General features: G+C 35.8%; 1 protein-coding gene and 1 long non-coding RNA gene across 4 annotated transcripts in view; one reads left to right on the forward strand and one right to left on the reverse strand.

Annotated features, from left to right (window-relative positions):
* Nucleotides 1-24,175, forward strand: part of LOC106665101 — a 172,533-nt gene that overhangs the window by 128,469 nt on the left and 19,889 nt on the right. For all 3 annotated transcript variants that reach the window (XM_024229015.1, XM_014391302.2, XM_014391303.2), the window contains exon 3: nucleotides 21,721-21,918. In XM_024229015.1, the coding sequence (XP_024084783.1) occupies nucleotides 21,721-21,918 (198 nt within the window). The remainder of the gene's footprint in view (nucleotides 1-21,720; nucleotides 21,919-24,175) is intronic.
* Nucleotides 1-24,175, reverse strand: part of LOC112127688 — a 59,675-nt gene that overhangs the window by 16,842 nt on the left and 18,658 nt on the right. The window lies entirely within an intron of this gene.

A 24,175-nucleotide genomic window follows, 5' to 3' on the forward strand; every position in this document is an offset into this window, starting at 1 on the left:
AAGAGAGAGATATAAAAAATGATATTCTTAAGTAATTATATGGAAGGTTAGAACTGAAATTAACAGCTTGTTTAAAAATTAATATTTAACAGCCAATAATTATTGATTAAACTTTCAGTTTTTCTCTGGTCCTGTCGCTATTAATATAAAATCACCTAATTTATATATTAGAATTCGGATTGCTAACAACAACAATACAAAAAGTGCCAGTCAAGCAAGTAAGCTTTAATTTAGGCTACTAGGTTTAGGAAACAAAAGTTTCTAACATGGAAAATTAAACGATTAAAACAAACAGTAGAACTAAATTTACTAAGACAACATTGAACATTAGATAAATATAAAACATGTTATTTCACAGTGTGTATGTCCACTTTTGAGCCGTGTTGTCGCCAAGAGTAGACTTACAAGTACTCTTACCCAGCGAATGATTAATTAACTTCAAGTTGGGATACTAGGCTTAGGTACTCAAAATTTGTAATAAGGACAGCACCATTAAACTTCGTTAATTAAAATTTGGTGGGCGGAATGTTTAGCCAATAGTTAAAGCCCTCCAATTTTATCACTGCTTTTTTCCCTTTAACACGGTTTTGAGTACAACCAGTACTCAACCAGAACTACATGTACCAAGACAACTATATTAATGTTGTATGCACACAACATAAATATAGTAAGTGTGATTTAACAATCTGTAAGTCTACTTTTGAATGTATTGTCACCAAGAGTATTCAAATACTCTTATTCATCGACTAATGATTTTCTCTGTTAGGTCTAAATTATATCCTAGCAGTGAGGAAGTGCAAATATAGGCCGAAAGCTTGCCACTTAATAACATCTCAACTTAAATGAATAACAGTAATTAAAAATAAATAAATTTAGACATCAATGATTACATTATTACATTTTTTTAATAAATTGATTTATTTAATCGATAAAAAATTTTATATATTAATTTATTTACGACTAATTAGAAATTAAGAAAAGTAATATTTAAAAAAAGTTATTGACATCAGTTCGATGGATATTGCTAAGATGGGTTGGACAAAATAAACATTTTAGTAAAATTCAGTAGAATTTAGCAGCCTGGACGGATAAAAATTATTTTTAACTAAAAGTGGTTACACATTACAAATTTCGGAGTTTGCATTAATTGTTCATAATTTGTTTGAAATTTAAATTATGGATCATAATTTGGTTGAGTTTTAAAATGACTTATATTAATGAATTGTTTACCGGAGGATCAAGATAACGGGCTAAGTCCCCTCTTATTAAAGATCGTCCCTTCACGTTATAATTAGCTTGTTATTATGCCACTTACTTAGACGTGACCAATGGGATTATGAATACATGAGCACCGAAAAAAAAACTTTCGTTCTGACCTCATTAATTCTTTGCTTCGTTTAATGAGCCCGGTTGAAGACGTGGAAAAAAACGAACAAGGGAAAATTAAAAACATTATTTTGTCATAACAAGGATTCCGGCTATAAACATTCGAAGATGATACGATTGTCTGGTTTTTATATATCCGCTTTAGGCTCCATCCACTCTTTTACGATTGCCACCTATGCATAATTTCGTCTCGACTCCAGTTACCAAAACAAACGTTTAATTTATATTGCCAGCATGAGATTATGCCGGGGTAATTAAAAGAATTATGCATTCAAAACGTATTATTTATCCGAAATTACATAAATAGTTTCTTCACAAAGAAAGGACAGGGGGTTTAAAATATTCCCGCTGTTTTGAAATTCTAATTACAACTCCTATATTTACCAGTTTTCCATTTAGAATTACTCTATTATAGGTAGGACAAATATTATAAAATAATTTATTAAAAGACAATCTGCGTATTTCCTGTTTGTGACATTCCCTAACGACTAGTACACAACATAAAAAAAATTATCTAACAATTTAAATAACCTTCTTTGAAGTATTCGACTTACTACTACTACTTACTATGTAGTCAAATAGTTCTTTTTTGGACAATCGTGATTTTTTAAATTACTATTAGTTAACGATTTTTTTTTCTCGAACAATTTGTATATAATATTTCAGCATTGACATCAATCCATTATATTTCGTGATCCGATTGACCAAATAATTCTTTCAATTAATTAATCTTTATATAAGGTATTGGTTGAAATGAAAAATTTAGTGTCACGAGCGGGATTCGAACCCAAGACCTTCGGCTCGATACGCCGCTGCTCTAACCACTTGAGCTACAGTTACTTGATCCACTCGGACACCAACTCCGACTGGGGGAAAAGGAGGGAAAATTCCAAAAGTTGTAGGTTGACATGGGTAGTTGGTGTCCGGGTGGATCGAAGACACGATAGCTCAAGTGGTTAGAGCAGCTACGTATTGAGCGGAAGGTCGTGGGTTCGAATCCCGCTCGTGATTTTAACTTTTTCATTAAAATCAATACCTTACATAAAGATTGACATCAATGATTTCCCCTACTCCATTCAGCATTGGGATTACCTAATATGTTAGTCTTTCCATACCTCCTATTTGTCTATCCGCAGAATTCAGTAAGCTCTAAATTGCATAAACGAATGGTCACAACCGAGAATTAAATGCTCGGAAGTCCAAAGTCATTGAGCCAGTCATCTCCACAAATCTCCCCCAACCATCAACAACCAGCCTATTTCTTCTGCCCCACTGTTAAAAACCTTGGCGTTTACCTAAGACCAAAACCTTTCCTGGAATTCAATTGGGCTAGGACAATCCCTCTTCTATGATTTAGATCCTACGACAGTCATGCGTAGGACCTTGCAGTTGTTTTTTTCAGAAGCAAGATGTACCACATTTGAAAGCGGTGAATATAGATTTGCAATTTTTTCCGACATAATTTTCTGGTTATCTCGCCCGTTCAAGGCAGGAATTTCAATAGTACAACTCCAGGTACTATTTCACGGAAGAAGTCTTTTCCCCAATTTTTACTCAAGACCAGAAACAATTAAGATAGGATGTGAAATGTAAAGACGGAACCGTTTGTCCTATTTCTTTCAGCTGTCATGAAGACGTTTTCGACGGATATGGCTGTAATCATCATATCATCGCTCTCCTCCGGCCCGAGCTAGGCCCGCAACAATAGTCCAGATTTTCCCACAAAGTGACTTCGCATTCCCACGCAAAAACACACATTACTTCAACGGTGTTCACTTGTAAGAAAATCAGAATCTGCGGTTTTTATAATATTTTTAATGAGCTTTAAACTGTCGCGAATGGCGTTCGGAGGTCATTTTTCATCCTGGATGAAATCCTTGGCGATGACGTCGCCAAGTCCATTTTCTCCTTGTTCTGATGAAGATACCATCTTCTTCTCACACTCAGCGTTCGTTTTCTTAAAACCTCTAATAATTTCGAATGTGCATAAAGTACCAAGCTTGGTATTTCCAGTCATTTTGATCTTTGCTACGGTTGACATGTCGAAACGTACCTGATAGACCAAAATGATGGGATAATAATTACATTAATTACTAACAAACATTATAAAAAAATTTTCTTCATTAAATTTACACTAAATATAAATTATCAATTACTAGGGATATTCATCTGTAGTACATGAAAAAGGAAGTATTTCGGTGTGGTTTCATATGAACTCCAGGGTAAGGCAAGGCTGTGTTCTGAGTCCATTTTTGTTCTTATTATTTTTAGATGTCGTGCTAGCTGCTTTAGAATGAAGTGTCTCATCGCGAACAACGCTGCCAGTAACATCACGGTCTTTATGATATATGGAAGGCTGGCTGCTAAAGACCGATGGTTTTTCAATAACACAAAGATTGAAATTGTAAAGGATTAGAAATATCTCGATATAACGTTATCCCCCACGCCTGTGTTTCAATTACCACATCAACAATAAATGGGCACTTTTGATTTTTACATAGGCCGTTGTGCGTTAGTTGACGATTATTTTGACGCGTTGACATATTCGTCTGTGCAAGTTAGAAGCGATAAATTTTTTTTTATTGAACATTACTACACCTTGAATACAGCAGAATGTCATAAAAGGGTAGCCGAAAATGGAGTAAACGCCGTAAAATTTTACTTTCTACTTTTTTCGTTTGTTTAAAAACAAGGAGTGATAAATTTGCCATAAAAAGAAGATGTTGACGTTGATTATTCGTTTTTAAGAGTAAAAGTCCAGGGAATAAAATACCAACGATAACATCTACGGTTAATAAAAATTAGATTTTGTTCTACTTCCATTCTAAACGATGAAATATTTGGAAATAAAAAAATTCCAGAAAGAATGATCAAGTTGTCATTTTCAAGATTGTGTTCAATATGTAAGGACTATGAAATAACGTTCATATAATCAATGTTAATATTAATTTAGAAAAATAACTTTTTCATTTTTTGCTGACGTTTCGACCTTCATTCGGGTCGTCCTCAGGGCATAAAGCGTAGTGCTATTGTTGTGGTGTCATGATGGTTTTTGTGAAAGTGTTGTGACTATGGTTTAGAATGTGACAGTGGTTCGATGTCCATGTCGTAAAAAATCATGTTAGTTGTGCTGTTCCTCTCGGGGTAGAAATGTATGTTTCTTAGTGATCTGATGTTTCATCATTTGTTGAAGTGGTGCGGAGCGGTCAAGAAAACCGATATGACACTACAAGAATAGCATCACTCTTTATGCACTGAAGATGTCCCGACTAAGGGTTGAAACGTCGACAAAAAATGAAAAAGTATTATTATAATTTAATATCACGATTGATTATAAGAACGTTGTTTCATTCAGCCTTGTATATCGCAAATAAGTAAGAGGTGTTTTTCTAAACAGACTCATTCTTGAGCGTTCCTGACGGTGATATTAATTTTTGCTATAATGGCCATTATTATTTTATAAGGAATAATTGTACAAAAATAATAATCGGAAATTGAATTACGCTTCTAAATTTTTCAATAAAATTAACCACTAACATAGACTATAAAGTTTGATCATAACGCCACTAGACCTGTTTTCTAAAGAAAAACAATATTTCTCCTAGGAAATGATAAAATTAGAAAAATAACTGTATTGTTCAACGCTTTAGTTTTATTAGGCAAGAAGGAAAAATAGAAATTAAAGTAATAAGTAAATAAAAAATTAAATTATATTCTACTTTTTTCCCTTCCAGGTTGGTGTTTTATAGATTTTACAGCTATTTTTGGAGAGTTAAAAGGAAAAAGACAATAAATATTTCTAAGGCACCTGCCTCCTCTCATCAGTCTTGTTTCATATAAATAAACCTTAATAAGAATTTAACTATTACGTAACATAACCTATACATCATTCTTCTTAAACATTAAACAATAAAACTGTCTGTAAATTAACATAAGTTCTTTTTTACTCTGTTCTATTCCTTGTTGGTTTGCACTATTACCAAGTGTTCAAATGTTAAAAGTGAAAAACAATAAATACAGGAGTACCACAAGGTAGCATATTAGGTCCACTTCTTTACCATTTATTTCTTCTAAATATATTATTGTAAAATTAATGGTTAGTCTAATAAGACCAGTTTTAATAAATATATTTAATATCTTTACCAAGTATATTTTTGCTGTCCTTTATTGGTGGATTATGATTGTATCTTGCCTCGATTATTGCGTAAGAAGCGGACAATTTGTTCTGGATGTAGTAGTAGGATAATTTGTCACGTGATACTTGTTAATAGCGCGTTGTAATGGAATGAGCCGGCGTAAACAATTTCATTGGTTTTCAGTTGAGAAGAACGTTAGAAGAGAGTTAGTTGGTGATTGTGAAAGTTTGAAGTAAAACCTCGGTGGTAAAGAAGAGGAGATGAGGTGACGGGCGGAGGTGTCGCAGGCGTGTTATTATTTCGTACGACGAGGGGCTTAATATTCTTAGAAAGGGCGGAGGAGTTCGCTAAGTAGCCGCGTTACACGGTTCACAGGGGCTTAATGTTTTATCGGGGGAACAATCAAGTGTAAAAGGGATGAAACGCATTTCAGAGGTGACGAACTTGGTGAGAAAATCGTCTTAAACTCCCCGTCTGCCCCTTCGCGTCCCTCGGCTGGGGAGAAGCTTTATTCAAACAGGGGCTTAGCCCGTTCGCCCGAGTCGGCCCGCGGCAAAAGTTTTCATGAAAATTCGAAAACAAAACTACTTTACCCAATAATATATGAGAGGGCGATTACCTGAAGGTTAGGGAGGCGTGAAGCGCTGAGCGGATTTCACGCTGGATTTGCCCGTTCAAGATTCGCTTGTTCCGAGAGCAGGAAAGGTGTGGATAGGGAACAAAGGGCTAAGCCCCACCCCTGACCCCGACCGCCCCCAGAACCGAAACCACCCCCGACGGCCCTCTTGTTTTTACTTAATCGCCCGACAAGTTCCGATTATTCTGACAACAACTTACATAATGTCCCCCCGGGAAAATCCGATTAGAGAATTTTTGTTTTGTCTTTTACCTTAGACGTTTATCCAATTTTTCTGGCCCCTTTCAATGATAATGAATGGGGGGCTTTCGGCATACCTCCAATGGAAAGGAAGAATCGTCTTTGCGATGCCATGTCCGTGGTCTCATAAAAACAATATTCCGATTCTTGTTGCTATGACAACATAATTTTCCTCGCCTCACTTGTAGCCTGGGTCTGACCAATGATTAAACCAACCTTTATTTTCCTGCCCAGCTGTATTTCTGTATGGTAGAAGTTACCCGTCATCGTTTAATCCCATATATCACAAGCATTTTGTAAGAATTAATAATTATTTTAACAATTAGTCGTTTTATTGATGGAACAATTGAAAATTTGCTGGAAATTAGGGTCTTTCCTTGTTCCAAACAAAGAATCGTCATTACTACAATGCCATAACTGAAGACTAATAGAAACGAAATTTCGTCACAATTAATATCACTGTTGCTATTACTTATTTTTCCGGAAACCCTTACTTCTTGCACGGGTCTGACCTATGATGACCTGATTCTTCGGACCGTTTACCTCTCCTGTTGTTCTTCCCCTGAATTTATTCGGTGTCTGGGAATAACAATGTAGGTACAAGGTTAGATGTTGGAAAAATTTTAGCTGAATGGTAAAAATCAATGCAAACTCTTACAAGTGTTTACAGGGATACCGAATTTTTTTGAAAATTAGGTGTTTTGTTGATAAAATTGAACCAGTATGCTAGAAATGAAGTTCTTTAAACATTTAAGCATACCTACAGTGAGGATTGAAGAATTTTCTAATCGAAATAATATCGCTGTAACATGTTTATCCTCAAATCCTTATTTGTAGCGTGGTCTGAACAATGGTCCATATTTTAACAGTTTTTTTTTTGTTTTAGTAATAAGTGTTTTATTTTAAAAAATGCAAAAATTTGGCATGAATTTGGAATGTTTTTCATCGATATATACGAACCTACGTAAACGTACTTCTGCAGTGGCATGCCTATAGTCTCATAAATATAATATTCCGTTTTGTATAAATGTTGCTGCGATATAATATTTTTACTCAAATCCTGACTTACTAAATGTTTGGGAAATGATCCTACACGCCAAGCTGAGACGAAAAGTACAGTCGAAGAAAAACACGCACAGCCATAGGCTTAAGGTGCCTATAAACAACTACATATACTGATTGATAGGACGCTGGTCCAACTTTGCAATAAAAGATGTGTAAAGTAATAAATCAATACATAATCAAGTCATACATGGGGTTGTTCACGAATATACGAAACAAATTGATACCAAAATTATACAAACACTCAAAATAAAATTCTACGAAACATGGACAAGCACCTTGGTACGTAAAGTTTTAATGACTTACACAGGGATCTCTGAAGTCATGTTCAAAATATAATGATTTACCGCCAAATCCTCCGTCAGAACTAATTCCGACTCGCGTAAAAACGCTGATGCTCTAAGAGCATATTTTTTCCTGAAATCCTTACTTGCTGTGCGCATCTGACCGATGATCAAATCATCTATCTCTACCTATCTTCGGTGTTGGTTTTTGTTCGCTGATTTCTAATAGTTATAATAGGTTTAAGTTTAGAAATCAAAAGCATTTTTTTTTTACTTCACTTAAGTTAAGGGCAAACTCTCTCTCTCTCTCTCTCTCTCTCTCTCTCTCTCTCTCTCTCTCTCTCTCTCTCTCTCACTCTCGCTGTCTCNCTCACTCTCACTCTCTCACTCTTTCACTCCCTCTCCCTCTCACTCCCTCTCCCTCTCCCTCTCTCTCTCCCTCACCCCTATCACTCGCTCTCTGTCTGTCTGTCTAACTGTCTCTATCTCACTCCTCTCTCCCTCAACCCTCTCCCTCTCCATCTCGCTCACTCATTAAAATTTCGTTAATGATTAATGGACATAATAACTTTCATTGCCGCTTTAATTGTTTTAATTTTATCTGTATTAAGAATCAAGTTTTAAAACTTAACACTTATTTTTAAATTAGATTGAGATCATGTTGTTAAGGGTGCAACGTTGATAAATATAATATAGTCTACTTTTGATAATTCGAAATCCAAAGGACCATAAAATAATTTGAATAAAGAATTAAGAGTTCCTATGAATTTTTACAAGGTCTTACTTAAATTGCACATATATAAAACATCGTAAAAATAATGAAAAAGTGGAAATAGTTCAACTGTAGAAGTTAACCTTGTTATGCACTATTTACAAATTCATGAAGCGGTTTTGTTTCAATGTGGCTTGGGCGTCCTTTATTTTAAAGACGTTCAGTGACCAGTGCGCGGTGCTGAGAACACATTGACAAAACACTACTCGCCGAGCATAACAAACTAGGCAAAATTCGAACCAAGTTTAGGCTATGAGGAAGTAAACAATATGTGGAAATTTAGAAGAACATTTAGAAAAAAAAAGATCGAATCGATAAAGAGGTGTAGTGGCCCCTTTTCGATCTCCTCTTTATAAAATGTTCTCTCTTCCCCTGTTACGAAAAATATTTAATAAATAACAAAAATATTACCAAAGTGACTTGCTGAGGAGTTGGCATTATCAAGATATTCGAATTATCAAATTTCGAATTAAGAAGAGTCGTAAGTATTACAAATATAAATTGAAAGGCTGCACAGATCTGAAGCGAGAATGGACGGACCAGTATTTCTTAAATTAAGTTAGCACTTAGTAAAAGAATGTTTTATCTTTTACCTGTTGAATGGTAAAGACTAAGTACTTAGACTTAAAATTGATAAGAACTAAGTAAAAAAAAAAGTCGAATCTTAATCAGTAAGTGTCAATGAACTATAGAATAAGTACAAATGAAAAAATTACTTATTTCGCATAGTCTGAATTACTTAAAATAACTAATGCCCGCCCTATAAAAAAACGTGAAAAAGTATGCACGACAGTAATGACATTGTGCTGCCTTGCATGAACCAGAATTTAGGCATTTATGTGAGAAACGAATTTAAAAAGAATAATTTAAAAATTAAAAAACGTATAATTTTTTCCTTACACTGTTTGTGAGTGAAATCTTACTTGATATTCTATAGGTTGGCATAATTTTGATTTGTATTTATCTTTAGCTTCGCAAAGCCCTTAGCTTTTCAAGATGAGTCATTGACTTATTGCACGATGATCATCAACCATTCTGTAATAATATCGGGTCATCAACGCAAATATTTTCACAGGGTGCTGTAAAAATGATAAACAAGATAAATTGCCTTAGGCATGATGCGAGGGTAAAAAAAATCAATGAAATTTTCCCCGCAAGAAAGGGTAAGATTTAATTCCAGTCTGAGTAGAATCAATTCGTTTAAATATATTCGCCAATCTCGAGTTTCATATACCGAATAAACAGTTAATTTATTGATTTGGAACAAGTTGTGGCTTTGGCTTTCTGGTAAAAGGTTTCGCGTTTATTACGTATGCAGGAGTATTTCTACTGTATAATCTTGTTACTTGAGGTTTTAGGAGAAGCCATTCCTTTACCCCCAATGTCTCTCGGATCTTATTTAGCTGGTTTGATTCTCGGTAAAGGTATTTCTTTGCTAAGGCGGATTTGAGGGCTGCCTAAGGTTCTTAGTCTGCTCTGCCCCCAGAAGGGAATTATGCAACACACTCCTCGAGGGGCGAGAGCGAACAATAGTCTTAGCTACCCTAATTAATATGTGTGAACCCGGCGCTTGGGGATTTAAATAATCAGCAGCATCGTATATTCCTTTGTTTACCACCGATTCTGAAACTTTGAATCAATACTTAACAGACGGGAATTCCTACGGCCGGAATGTTTCCGAGAGGTACTGAGTAATTATATAAAACAAGGCGCAAAAATAACTAATTTTTGTGTACCTTTTGAGTTATTTTTAGCAAAAAGATGTATTTACAATGTTTTGATATTTAAAATCGTCTTAAACGTGTTATGGAAACCCTTAAAACTGAGAGATTATTTCCTTTTAATTTCCAGGAATAAGAGTTAATAAGAGATATTAACACAGGCACTGGGCAAACTGGTCTTCAAAAGAGCTTTCTTTGCTTCTGCTATAGAGAAATAAATCTCATTATAAACACAAATTACCCTTCAGAAATCCATAAAAATTGAAAATTTTAAAATCAAATCCATATATATTGAAGGTATATAAAGGTAATTATTTATTTTATTTTTATTTGTGTTTTATTTTTTATTTTTATTTATTTATTTTTTTTATTTTTTTGGAGAGGGGTTCACACTACACGATTATTAAGTAAAATACTTCTCCAAATAAAAAAACCACATATAGACCAAACAAACATGATCGTTCATAACTACTCATTCCAAAAATTAGACAAATACTTCTATTAGGAAAATCTTACAAATGAATCGATTAACATTATCCTGAAGAATGTGTTTCAATCACACAAAATATTCGTCTAATATAAACAATTCTACTGTTTTAAATTATAAATACATGATGACTTTTTGTTAATTAATAAGACAAGTGTTAGTCTTAGAAAGTTCTTGAACAAAAAATCCTTGACAAAAATCTTGAAAAAAAAGGATCTTCAATGAGGTCACAACAGAACGACAATTCTTCAAGTTTTTGCCGAGCTTTCATCGATTATATCGTCAACATCAGGGCCTATTTATCAGAAAATATCGCAGTTAGAACATGTTATATCATTTAAAAAACAAAATTACAAAAACAATTATTTTTCTTGTAACGGAAAAGCCACCTGAGCCTCATGTCTCTCCCTTGTGGTAGAAGTTAGCACTTTAATTTAAATTATCTATATACCGCACAATTTAAAAATGCTTAATTTAATCTTAACTGTGGTATTCTAACGTATCTGAGAAAAAAAGTAATTTTATTTTAAAAAAGAGGCATGTACTTGTATTTATATTCTAACCGAGGTAACCTATATGACCACGTTGTTGGTTTTTTAATTTTTGTTTTATGTTGTTTTTCTTATTTTTAATTATTATTCCATACTGTTAATGTTTAGATACTGAGCTTCACCTAATTTTAAATAATCTCATCATCAATGCACTTTCTTATTCTCAAGATATATTACAATATTCATCGAGTTGAAGTAAGAAAAATAATTGTTTTTGTAATTTTGTTTTTTCAACATGATATAATATGTTCTAACTGCGATATTTTATAATAAATAGGCCCTGATGATGACGATATAACCGACGAAAGCTCGGCAAAAACTTAAAGAATTGTCGTTCTGTTGTGACCTCATCGAAGATTCTTTTTTCCAAGTTATTCAACAGCAGGTCGAAACATCAGCTCACCTTTAAAAAATCCTTAAATTCATTCCAACTAAATTTCTCTCCACCTAGATTCTGTGAAAAAAAAAAGCTCAAGTTTGTATGTATTTATATCGTCTTTGATCATCCTGTTTTATGTTTGTTATTTTATCTGTCGTGTCATTTTATAATGGCTGTAAGTAGATAAATTAAAAAAGTATATACTGAAGATCGTGAAATGCAGTTTTGCAGAATTTGTGATTTATGAAGACAAAGCATAAAAATTTAATGTTTGAAAGGCTTTGTGCCATCAGTGCAGACTCCAGTAGGTTCAAAACCCACGTAACTTGTAAAAAATGCCCATGCTTTTCTTTTATTATCAAAATTAATGGCCAATTTACTTTTATTGTTTCACATGAAATTTCAGGGTGTAGGTTGCTAGTAAAAAAGCTTTTCGAAATAAAAATAATTGCATTCAAATTATTGCTCTCTATGCACAAAACATGAAAAACATTGCTAAAAAGATTCGATATTGAAGAAACCAATTATTTGCTAAAATAATGGCCAGGAACTCCTTATTGAAAAAATGCTCAGCTAGAATACAAAATTCTAACATTCTTGTATTAACGGTATTGTTAAGAAAGAAGAGTCCACCACTGATAAAAGCCTGTACTAATTTAGTAAAATAGGAAAGTGAAATTGCAAAAAATCACAAGCTTTCATGTGATGCCATCTCGCAATCTAAAACAAACACTGCAAGGTTAAAGTCACGAAAAGGACTCTTCGTCAACAGAAAAGGGACCGAAATAATCTTCTGCCAATGAAGGATATGTGCAGTACTCAATAAGCAACAGCAAATCGACTGGCTGTACACATACTGCAAAAATAACAACGGAGTTATAACAACCTCTTCCCCATGATAACTCGACCATCTTGGTTTCGTGAGGCTAAACAGCAACCCAAAAAATATGCAGGACAAACGGAAGAACGAAGAAAATGATACCAGAGATTGGCGGAAAGGAAATTGAGTTTACCACTGCGTCCATCATACAGAGATATCATTGGGTCCAACATCTCTGTATACGAAGAGGTAATGCGGTATATCTCCGAGGCGGGGCTTCGAATTTGAAGAAGAAGAAATGTGAAAAGAAGATCTTTAAAATATATAAATAATTTTATGTGAAAAAATGTATTACTGTTAAAATATTATTTTAAAACAGTGTATTTGTGATAGTTAAAAACGCATTTATATTTTTGGTCTAAGTATTTTTGAAATTGTTAAAAAAAAAAATTTACATGGTGGTTATTTAAAAACCTACTTATGCTATTATTTTATTGTATAAATGGCTTTATAAAGCTTACTTTCTACTTTTTACGCATGTAACTATTTTTTCACTCCAGAACTGAAAAATTGTAAGTTTTGAGATCAAATAAAGTCAGAAAACGCTTTTTATTCAAACATATTTTCTTTAATTAATTTTGAAAATTGCTAAGCATATCTGTTGAGACGTCTTCAGAATAACTTCTCAGAATAACGGTGCAGAGAACTTCATAGGCCACCTTCCTTCATTGATTTACATGATTTACTCCCTTGAAACATAAGGTCTTGCGTTGTCGTGTATTAATACAATACCCTTCCGATTTACCAAAACAGGTTACGTTTGCTTGTACTTGGACAAGTTCAATGCAGAAGGTTATAATGACTTGCAAAAATGAATGGCTGTAACTATACGGATAACATCGGTGTTTGTGGATGTATTTGGTGTGTGCCCCGGCTTTAACCAATAGCATAACCAAGGCTGATTTCACACTCAATCCATTTTTCAACTCAAGTTTCAGGAAAAGGCCTCGGTTTTAAGCCTAACAAGCAACGAAATGCATTTCTCACTGTCAACTGTGCCCATCAGTGCACTCATAACACCTTAAAATCAAGCTTTTAGACATTTCCAGTATTCTTTGAGTGTCTTGAAAATGGTGAACTTTTCAGTTATGCTGAGAGGAATACAGTGTCATAAGGATTTTCTTACTTAGCAAGCTTAAGGACTTCGTCGTCATTGGATGGAAATTTTCCTCTGGACCTCTTTTCAAAGTCGTTATCTCCAGCCAAACACAAATTTCCTTTGACTATTGACTATCTTTGATAGTTCAGTGGGTTGATCAGAAATTTTTTTATATATTTGAGTTAATGTCATATCCAACCCAGTTGATTCTTTTTGCATCAGATTAGACGAACAGAGTTTTTTCTTCGTTAATCATCACAAACACTTCCATCTTGATCATCCTTACATTTTTCGACTTATTAAGCTCGCATTAGGTCGTCATGGAGCCTTCAACGTTTTCCTCAAAGGCTAATTGCCCGCCTAGCTCATTTCACGTGACATAGACTAGAACGGGCGGAGTCACTTCCCATGTTTCTTTTTCTTTCTTTTTTAAAAATTTCGTTATATTTCTTCTCTGTTATTAAAGGAAGAAAATGTTTAAAAGGGGCGATCCGCCTTAGCCTGAAACACCCTTCTCGTCGCCCTCGGCCACCCCGTTTTCACTTCATTAACTTCTTTAATCTAGACCGCAGATTTATCTTTTGAAGTTCGTTCCGATGCATAAAAAATGTTTGTCTATGAGCACTTGCTCGTTATCGTCTTATTTGATCATTTCTACAGATATACATACTACTACGTACTTCCAACTGATAACGATTGCTAATGTAATTTTCTCAAAGAAATTGATACCTTAAGATATAGAAAGAAATTCAAAGAAGAGAGCTGACAATGTAATTTTTTTTACTCAATTACAATAAAATTTGCTAGTCAAAGAATAGAACCTATATTCTATAGAAAATAGATTAGAGAGAACCAACCCTTCCTAGGAATCTTCAACTGATTGCCGTATATACAAATAGTAGTTCATCTTCTGGGTGAGAATATAGTTAAAAAGTGTTGTCCAATATTTCTTCTAGTTACGACATCAGTTGTCCTAAAGCCAGAATAACGAAATATGCAGAAAATAGAATGGTTTACGATACTGAAAAATAATCCCCTAAAGGTAGACCGAGAGGACAGACCCACTATATAAAACATATTTCATTTTTGTGAAGACTGAAAAACGCCCCTTAAATTAGTTATTTTCTCCTTTTGGCGGGTTTTTACAAGTTTCAAAAAACATAACTGTTTCCAGGCTTTCCTCCTTGCACGAAGGAATTATCACTGAAATGTTGCGTACTTTAACATCATGCCTAAATTTTGTGTTGATATTAGTGTTAGTAAGATTTGGAGGACATTTTGATTTTAATTCAAAGTATATTAATCTATTTGTCCTTCTAAGCGTGTAAAAAAATAAGGAACATTATAAGGAGTGCTTTTTTTCATATGGCTTTCTCTCCCAATATTATACTACATTGTAACAACGCAGCATAAATTAAAACTCCCATGTTAATCTATGCTAAATTATTCAAGAAAAGATTATTAGCAATGGTAGGCATTCTAATTTTTATTGTTTGGCTACGTGATATTCCATGCGATGGTTTTGTCGATATTTTCATGTAAATCGAAGTTTATTGATTACACAATTTACAATAAATTACCGGCAGGCCTCGAGAATCGTTCACCTCGGTTTTGACAGTCCGGGGTCAGACCTCGGTCTTCTCCGTCCATCGTCTGAGGTTGGACCCCGGCGCTGTCAACAGCTGGGTCAATTCAGCATCTAAAGCATTCCTAATTACATTCCTTCCACTCGGCTAGGGTGGTGGAGAATTCGATATTCCTCTATCATCGTTTGCAGCTATTATGTAACTAGCCTGATTGAGAATCGATGGGTACTCAATACTCAACAATCACTTTCACTACACTTTACGCCAATAAATACATTCACTCTCAACACACTTTAGGTACAAAACTATCAGTAGTTTTTATAATAAAACAACCCCCGTTTTATCAAAAAGATCAGAACAGGGAAACGAAAGATTCAAAGTTCGTGTGGTCAAGTACAATTCTTATATTGGGCGGCATTCTTACTCGCACCTTACATGCAGCCAAGGAATTGCACCCTTCAGTTAGGTGAACACATCGAGCGACCTTTCTCTTCATGCCGGACATACGCGGGCTTTAGTCCAAAAGCATGGGTCCGTGACTTGCATGACCTACCCTTAATCGGGTGAGGATGATCTCTCTTCTACGAGTCGGATCCTCCGATTTTTTAATTTTTTTAATGTTGGTATTGATTAACGAAATTTGTAGCAACTTGTTTGGATATTTTGCTTCATTAAGTGTGTGGTGTTTAGTGACCGTTAGCCAAGAAGATTATTTAGAGATCGTGAGGTGCGGTCTGGTGTGACGTAGGTTTTAGAAAAACATTTTCTTTATCGTGCCAATATTTCGGTCTTTATTGAGATCATCATCAGTATTCAAAATGTTTGTTTTCCGTGTAGGTGTGTCATTCTTGTGTGCCGCGTTGAGAGTGATCTCACTGATTTTGAATCCTGATGATGATCTCAATAAAGACCGAAATGTTGGCACGAAAAAGAAAATGTTTTTCTAAAAACTGCGTCACACCAGACTGCACCTCACCATCTCCTAATAATCATTCATTAAGTTTTTGTAGTTTGGTTTGGCGCACAAGGTTTTACATTTTGAAGTAATATTTGCTAAAAATGATGTTTTGCTTTTATGCTGGTTCGTTTGATTTCCATCAGTTCAAGGAAGCAATGTGGATGGGGGTGAGTTTTAGCAATTCGTGATTTAAAAAAAACGTATAACGGAATCGTCGTACGGCTTCCGCATTGCAAAATGTTTCGTTATGATTGGTAAAGTTCGATTTGTAAAACGTCAACACTTATATCGAAAATCAACAAAAGACACCATTGGGACAATGCTCGATTCTCTGATCAGCCGGAATCGGTAGATAAAATGACAATAAGCTGTTTTGAGTTGATATACTCAAGTGGAACTGTTTTTTGAAACAAGGGAATTTTGATAAGGGGGTGTTGAAGGAACGGAGTGGTTATCGCTTTGGCTCCATTGTCCCCTAAGGAAGGGGTTGTCAAAGTGCCGGTTTAGGCCCAAAGACAAAAGTGAAATGTCTCTGCGCGGACTCCGCTATCTGGATGAGATTTTTCCGGAAGGAGCGGAGGAAACGTCTGTTTGACAATAGATACCCGATCAATGTCGGCGGGGAGGGCTCCGGCCTAAATAGGGAGCGAAGAAAGAGATATGTAGGTATTTAAAGAGGCGGAGGGTGCCGCCTCTTATCGGCCCGCCGGGCACCGCTAATACCCGCAGATGTCTCCTGGAGTTTTCTTCATTTCCGCCCCTGACGGGCGGTGAAGAAGGAAGGGTGGGCGAAGGTGGGCAGAGGGTGGCTGGGGGCGGCAAAAATGACACGCCCCCACACAGCCCTTTGCCGCCCCCAACCCTCCCTTCAAAGCTTAAATTGCAAAGTGACAAGTTTGTCATTAATCAGCCGGCAGGTAAGTTTCTTGATAACGCCCTTCGTTACGTAAAGATCGCCGCTTTACAAAACTTTTGAGAAAGTTGATGTGTTTATATTAAAGTTATTAAAACATGTCAACGATAATGCTGACGTAAGACTCTTGCATGCGCAAAGTTTGACAACGCACAAATTGCTTACTTAAAATCTTCTGTGGAACCGATATTTTCAAGATGAAAATAAGACTCTTCTTAATTAAGAACCAACTTTTAGCAATTTATTCATTTCCCTCTTCCCTCAACAATCATCCCAAGTTAACTGATTTGCACCAGGAACAACAGCCTTGTACTATCAGCAGTGAACAGCTGTAAACGGTTATCTAAATATTGTTCCTTTGACCATCCTTACGCTTAGTGCTAATTATATTCAATATTCGTAATATGCACATTTTTAACTAAGTACCAACATTTAGCAATTTATTCTTTTCCCTCTTCCCTCTACAATCTCAAGTTAACTCATTGGCACCAAACAGCTTGGACCTATCAACAGTGAACAGCTGTAAACCGTTATCTAAAGATTGTTCCTTTATCCTTACGTTTAATGCTAATTATATTCCAATATACATAATATGTATATTTAGATTATTAATATGTGTAGCTCTGACAAACCAGAGTTCACAGATTTTCATACGAGTTGAAAAAAAAGTTACTTTGTGTCATCAGGGATGAACAGTCAGAAACTATTATCTGTTTCTATTGACCATTCTTGTTACACCGTCAGTGGCTAATTGTCTTCCATTATTCATTGGTTGAATATTTAGATTATTAATATGTTAAGGTACAAATTGTTATGAAATCGATTTATTTCCATCTGAATAGCATTTCAAACAAGAGCATTTTACCATTAAAATAATACTTCTTACTTGAAAAGCAATTTTTAGCAATTTATTCTGCTGTCTTTGTTCAAGGACATTCTTTCCTCCAATTACTACCTTTATCCTTCCAAGTTACCTCACTGACCCGTACTTCCGAGTCATTGATGGGCCCGAGTCATCCCAAAACCCTTGCCTGTGTACCTCTGACCTTCAATCCCATCCTCAAACCACCACCCAAACATTTGCAGAAAATACAGCGATCCTTTGAAGTAATTCCGATACAGTCGTTTCCATTAGAGACCTTCAGGAACACCTCACACTACTGAATTATCCAAGAAAAATCCATTCACCCAATCTTCACTCTCCACAAAAAAATCCCTTCTACTGTCTACTTCAATGGGGCAAGGTGCGGTACCTAGGACTATATATTGTCAAACGCCTGACGTGGGATCCTCACACTGTTTAAACAACAATCAGTTACATGTTACAGGGTTCTTTTACGACTTCCTGATAAACGCTCTAACTTCTTCTCTTAAAAGGCTGCTTTGTAACACCATTGCGCGGACTTACGGACTGGACGTGTAAGGTTCATCCAAACATTCCAACATCCTCCGCATCCAAGAGCCCAATCCTTAGGTAATCCTTAGAAAACTACCTCATGCTCCGTTTTTTATGTCCAAAGAAATAAACAATAAAGACTTAAATATTCCTTTTGTCCTAGATGTAATCCACTCTCATTATCGCTAGTTTGATACAAATCTTCCAATCACCATAAATCCTCAAATACAAAAACTCTCATCCAGACGAATTACCATAAAACCTCGCTGACCAAAAAGACGATGACGACGGGATGTTCATACCAGTGACAGTGAAACAGCTCAATTAAGTAAAGAACACGAAGGACCCGTAAGAGAACTGCTAAAGGTAGTTTCTGCACCCTCGTTTATTTATTTTATTTTATACCCTCACTGTTCCTCGTTACCCATTTGAAAGTAGTTGTAATATGAAAATAAATTAAAAAATTATCTTTTCTATTTTTGCTTAACGATATCAATTTTAATTTATTTGCACTAGGAAGAAAAATGTAAAATATGAATATCGATAGACATGGAAACAGGTCATCAAGAGCGTACACTCAGAAACTGTTATCTACAGGTAGTTAGATGTTACCATATAAATTGACCATCCGCGTTTATGTTCGTTAATTGTCTTCCAACATACATAGTATATCGGTTTTTATAAGATTTATACGTGTAGCTCTAACAAGTGACGTAGAATTCATGAATTACTGAAGAATGATTTTGTAACAAAAACATCTACATTTAAACTGTCAAAACTCCAAAAAATCGACAAACTCTCTCTCTCTCTCTCTCTCTCTCTCTCTATATATATATTCNCTCTTTCTTCTTTTCTCTCTCTCTCTACCTCTCTTTATCTCTTACTCAACCATTCCTTGCGTGAAAAATAATAAATGAATTAAACTAAAATAATTAGTATTATGAAACATAACCAGTTTTATTTAAAAATGTTATCCACATTATAATTATTACTGCCAATCTCTAACTGGGCTGATGTTTAGCTATAAATATATCTGGAAAATGTATACTTTATATCAGCTGTTATATGAAAAAATAAGTGATCTTTGCATATATCTAGAATTTTTATAAATAACTATAAATTAAAGAACTGTTATTTTTTATATAATTACTTGAATTCTATTTTTATCTCTATTTTAAAGCCAAATCTGTTAGGTCGTTTTGCTTCTGTGCACTATAGAATTAGAGACAATAATAATTGACAAATAAAAACCGCATTGTACCACCATGCATATGTCAAATAATAACGGTCGATACGAGGAAATAATGAGTAGTAGTTTCTCATTTGAGAATCCGTGGTATTTCCTGTCAGGAAGGACAATTTTGCTTTATTTGTTGTGCCGACGGAATTTATAATAAAGCTAAAGCGTAACTGGAATTATTATTATTTTTTGTTAATTTCTACGTGTTAACACTTGGCACTTGTGTGATAGTTGTTTTCTTTGTTAGCTTGTATGTTAAATATGAATCGAATGAGTTGAAATTCACAGCATTGTGTCAAATCAACGCATTTGTGCAAATCAGGATTTTTGAAATCTTCACAAAATTTTATTTGTTAGGATCAAACGTTCTTAAGTCAAATTTGCATAGTAAAGTAAATAGCAAATATATTTAGCCCAATAAAAAAGTAATAAGGGATAAAATGTGTTACACATGTGCAAAATATTACTAGAATTAAGGTAAAAATTAAAAAAAAGTATTGAGCAATAGAGTAATCTGTGCGAAGCTCAAATGTTATATAGATCACGAGATAATTCAACTTAAAAGAAAAACGAAAAGACATCGAGTGGAGAAGTGATAGCATTATTAAATTAGAAATCATCACTTAATCACTCGCACTCTTGAAGAGCAGGTCACGGGGCCACTGCCTTTTCAGACGTCGAGGAAGATTGCTGGGAAGAGGTCGGAAGGAAAGTAGTGTACAAGGGGATTGGTTGGTGTGGGATTTTTTGTTGCTGTATTTAAAACAGCATTTAAAGGTGAACATGGTCGTCATGGATGATGGGTTAGCAACATAGAACGTTGACGTTGGATCTAAGGATTCGTGATTGTAATGTCCGGATTGTGCGGAAATTGGGAGGTTTGGTTGAACCCCATAGTTCTATGCCGTATGTCTATATTGGCTTCAATATTGAGATGTATCCATTATATTTCGTGGTCCGATTGACCTTGTTTAATATTGGTTGAAATGAAAAAGTTAGTGTCACGAGCGGGATTCGAACCCACGACCTTCGGCTCAATACGTTCCTACTCTAACCACTTAAGCTATTGTGACATCAAATGGTCGTAGGTTCAACGTTCAGTTCCAGGTGAGACGTTTGTTAGAACCCTAGATAACGAATGTCATTTTCGTTGGAAAGGAGGTGAAGTTTAATAGATTGGAGGTGCGACGAGAGTGAAGATTTTGGGACGTTCTGGTGTTCAGTTTCATTCGCCATTTTTTAAATCATTTTTCAATGGAATATTGGTGCGTCCGGAGGGTTCGTGATGACAGAGTCGGAGTTAGAGGATAGAATGGCAGTGTCGTTAAGTGGTGTTCGGGATGGGAAAGCATATGAGCAAGCAGTATGTACAGAGTAAAGTAGCGGGCCGAGAACGCTACCCTGTGGTACTTTTTAAAATTATTTTAGAGCAATAAAATTTCTTATATTCTTTGCCTAGCTAGCAACGCAATTACAGAACTTACAGAAAATATCATCTACAGTATTTCATTCTGTCTATCGCCACCTCTTCATGAATAACGAAGAATATTTTTGTTTTATGGGGAAATTGATTGAATATTAAAAATTCATAGTTAAATATCTCAAAATTAGTTGGGTTTCTTTTTTTCAGGAACATTCTGAGATATTATGGACTTTCACGAGGAATAAGGTTACTGGTACGCCTATAAACGCTGTGGTTATACTTTATGCGCCCGTTGAAACTATTGCCTAGGCCTTACAAGATGTCTATTTCTAAACAACAAGAGATATACCGCGGAATTCGTTTAATTATTTAATTAGTAATTTATTAGTATTTGTTGAATAAACAATGAAAATGCTTTTGAAGGTTGACTAGCGATGGATTTTCCTGGTATCTGATTCGAATCGGAATAAAGTTACATATTTCTTCAAAATTCTCTTTTCTTCCCTATCGTAACATGATATTTTGTGCAACTGAGGTTTATGGTCGATCTAACGTGGTAATTTGTTCCAGGGCGTTCGTTACCCGTTCACTGCGTCGTCGAAACCGTATGGAGCGTCGAGCACTTGGGCAGGAGCTGCGGTCAGAGGAGGCCGGCGTTGGAAGTCGACAGTTATGTCATCATTCCTGTCAACACCACCCTGCAGGATTTGGTGTCCGTCGCGTTGCACAGACTCGGCTACTCGAAAGACAACGCCGCGGCCGCTAAAGGTAAGCAATTTTATTGTCAAACAGTTAACCACCCTTCTCTGACAATTTGACTATAAATGGACAGCGACAATGAACCTTTGTCATTACATAAGCAATAATATTTGAAAACTCCAATAATCAAAATAATAATACCGGTCTAAAAGTATATTTTATATAAATCTATCAAACTGTTATCCTTCAATTCTCATATACTCTCAACAACGACAATTTCCCACTAAATTGTGTTAAGGTAATAACGTCAATGGATGGTATGTGCCTGATCTCATCAAAATCATTAGGATTATTCACTATCAAAAAGTTATTTTTACTAGTTAAAATATATTTAAACAATTATACTGGCAAATTTATTTTAGGGAATAGTGCCGGAAAATATAGAGTATAGAGCCGAAAGATAATCACTTGGAAGCATTTACATTTGTATTTATTAGCAACATTATTAAGGTTGGAGCATTCCGCCCACCAAAGTTCAAATAAACTAAATTCAGTCCGTAGGAATCGTAGTGTGGTTTGTTAGTAGTTAGATTATTTTTAATGACCCACAGCTTAACATCAGCGGAATAGCGATTCGGTTACCGCAGGTTCGAGCACCTAGGTCTAAGCTATTCCTCTGTGGCGAATCTGGACAATATCATCGCGTTCGAAGAGATAGCACGCTGCTTGGCCGGGTCTCAAAGCTGAGTCGTTTCTAGCTATAGAAGATAGTCCTTTCACGCGCTATTTAATACAGAGGAGGGTCTACCGTCTGGTAATAGATACCCCAACAATCAACGCGCTGCATAAGCTCGATGGGACATTGGGCATTCGTAAAGGAGATTTTTCATTTATTCATTCCACTCCGAATGGCCTAATATACGCCAGTAGCAAAGACGGCGACTGGGATACCCGGTCCCTATGGCGCATCTTTGGGCTGGCCTGGCCCTTGTGGATTTACGAAGCCAACAGGTGGGTATGCGCGGGGATTTACGTGCGCTGGCCAAACTATTTCACCGGAGGGAGTTGGATAATTGGGCGGTCTTGGGGGCAACCAGTCACGGATTTAATCCCTGTGCCGGTGGGCAATCGTTGGATCTCTGGTGGATCTTTGATCCGCCAGGAGTCTTGGTTGTTGTCCTCTTCATGAGGAAATTCAATGGACACCAGGGGGGCGTTGGAAGGGAAGACTGGAGTGTGCTGGCCGAATGTTGGAGATATGGGGCCGGTACAAAGACGCTCTCGCACGCCCTTTCGATGTGCTCAGACATTCGCTCTACGATAAAGTTCTCCTCGCCGGTCTTCCTGATACGGGCTACTAGGGCGCAGTCGAGGATGGAGTAATTATCTTAAACTTCGTGAGGGCATATGAGATTTCGGGCGGGTTGGACGCGGTGGCGGACCTCAAGGCACAAAAGTACAGGGCGCTGAATAGTACCCTTACAGAGCTGCCGGGAAAAGTTTTGAGGAGGCCGGTGTAGTACTGGGGGCAAGAGGATGCATAACTGAGTGTATAAAAAAGATTCTCCGGGATCTCAGCCTTTAGGACCCTCCCTTCAGGTTTGTCGCTGTACATTACCTGCAGCCATATGGATCGGGAGCGCAGCTTTTCTGCCACCCATCAAGTGTTGGTGGCTGTGGAGATGGCCACGAAATATGACGAACCTCGGCAAACCGATACTATACGCATGTACCTGAGGAGCGGCAGAAGCAATATAAAGTAGGTGAGACCGCACTATAGGAAACAAACACAGGGAGAGGCCGGAAAGAGGTTATGCTTTCGTTAAAATAATCAATAAACATTCTCTAAACAGTTGAAGTCATAATTATGCGATCAGAACATTACTACAGGTCTATACATTTAATGTTTCTATCATGGTATAACTATAAAATGTCATTCGTTCTATTAACTTCTGTAGTTTCGCGTTTTTTTTTTTTGTTTTTTTTTTGTTTTTTTTTTAATTTCGTAGTAACCAAACTCTCCTCTAATTCGTTCTTTCGTTAAGTTGTCATAGCCATTCAATTAGCCGGCGTTACTCTGTTTTCATTTCATGCATTATATGACTATAGTCGACGGCTTAGTAGACACTTTAGGGGCGATCTAGCTTCTTTATACTGAAATGTGAAACCCATCGGATATACAGTGTTTTCTCAAAAGACATCTCTCATATATACCGAAGGTTTCTAATTCAATAACGATTACAGCACAACGCACACTCACAGGACGTAAAAACCCTATTATAACACTAACTTTACTAATTTGACCGGTATGTTTGATATTCTATAT

This window comes from Cimex lectularius, unplaced genomic scaffold, assembly GCF_000648675.2.
Source record: "Cimex lectularius strain Harlan isolate CLEC.00 unplaced genomic scaffold, Clec_2.1 scaffold174, whole genome shotgun sequence".
Classification (NCBI taxonomy): domain Eukaryota; kingdom Metazoa; phylum Arthropoda; class Insecta; order Hemiptera; family Cimicidae; genus Cimex; species Cimex lectularius.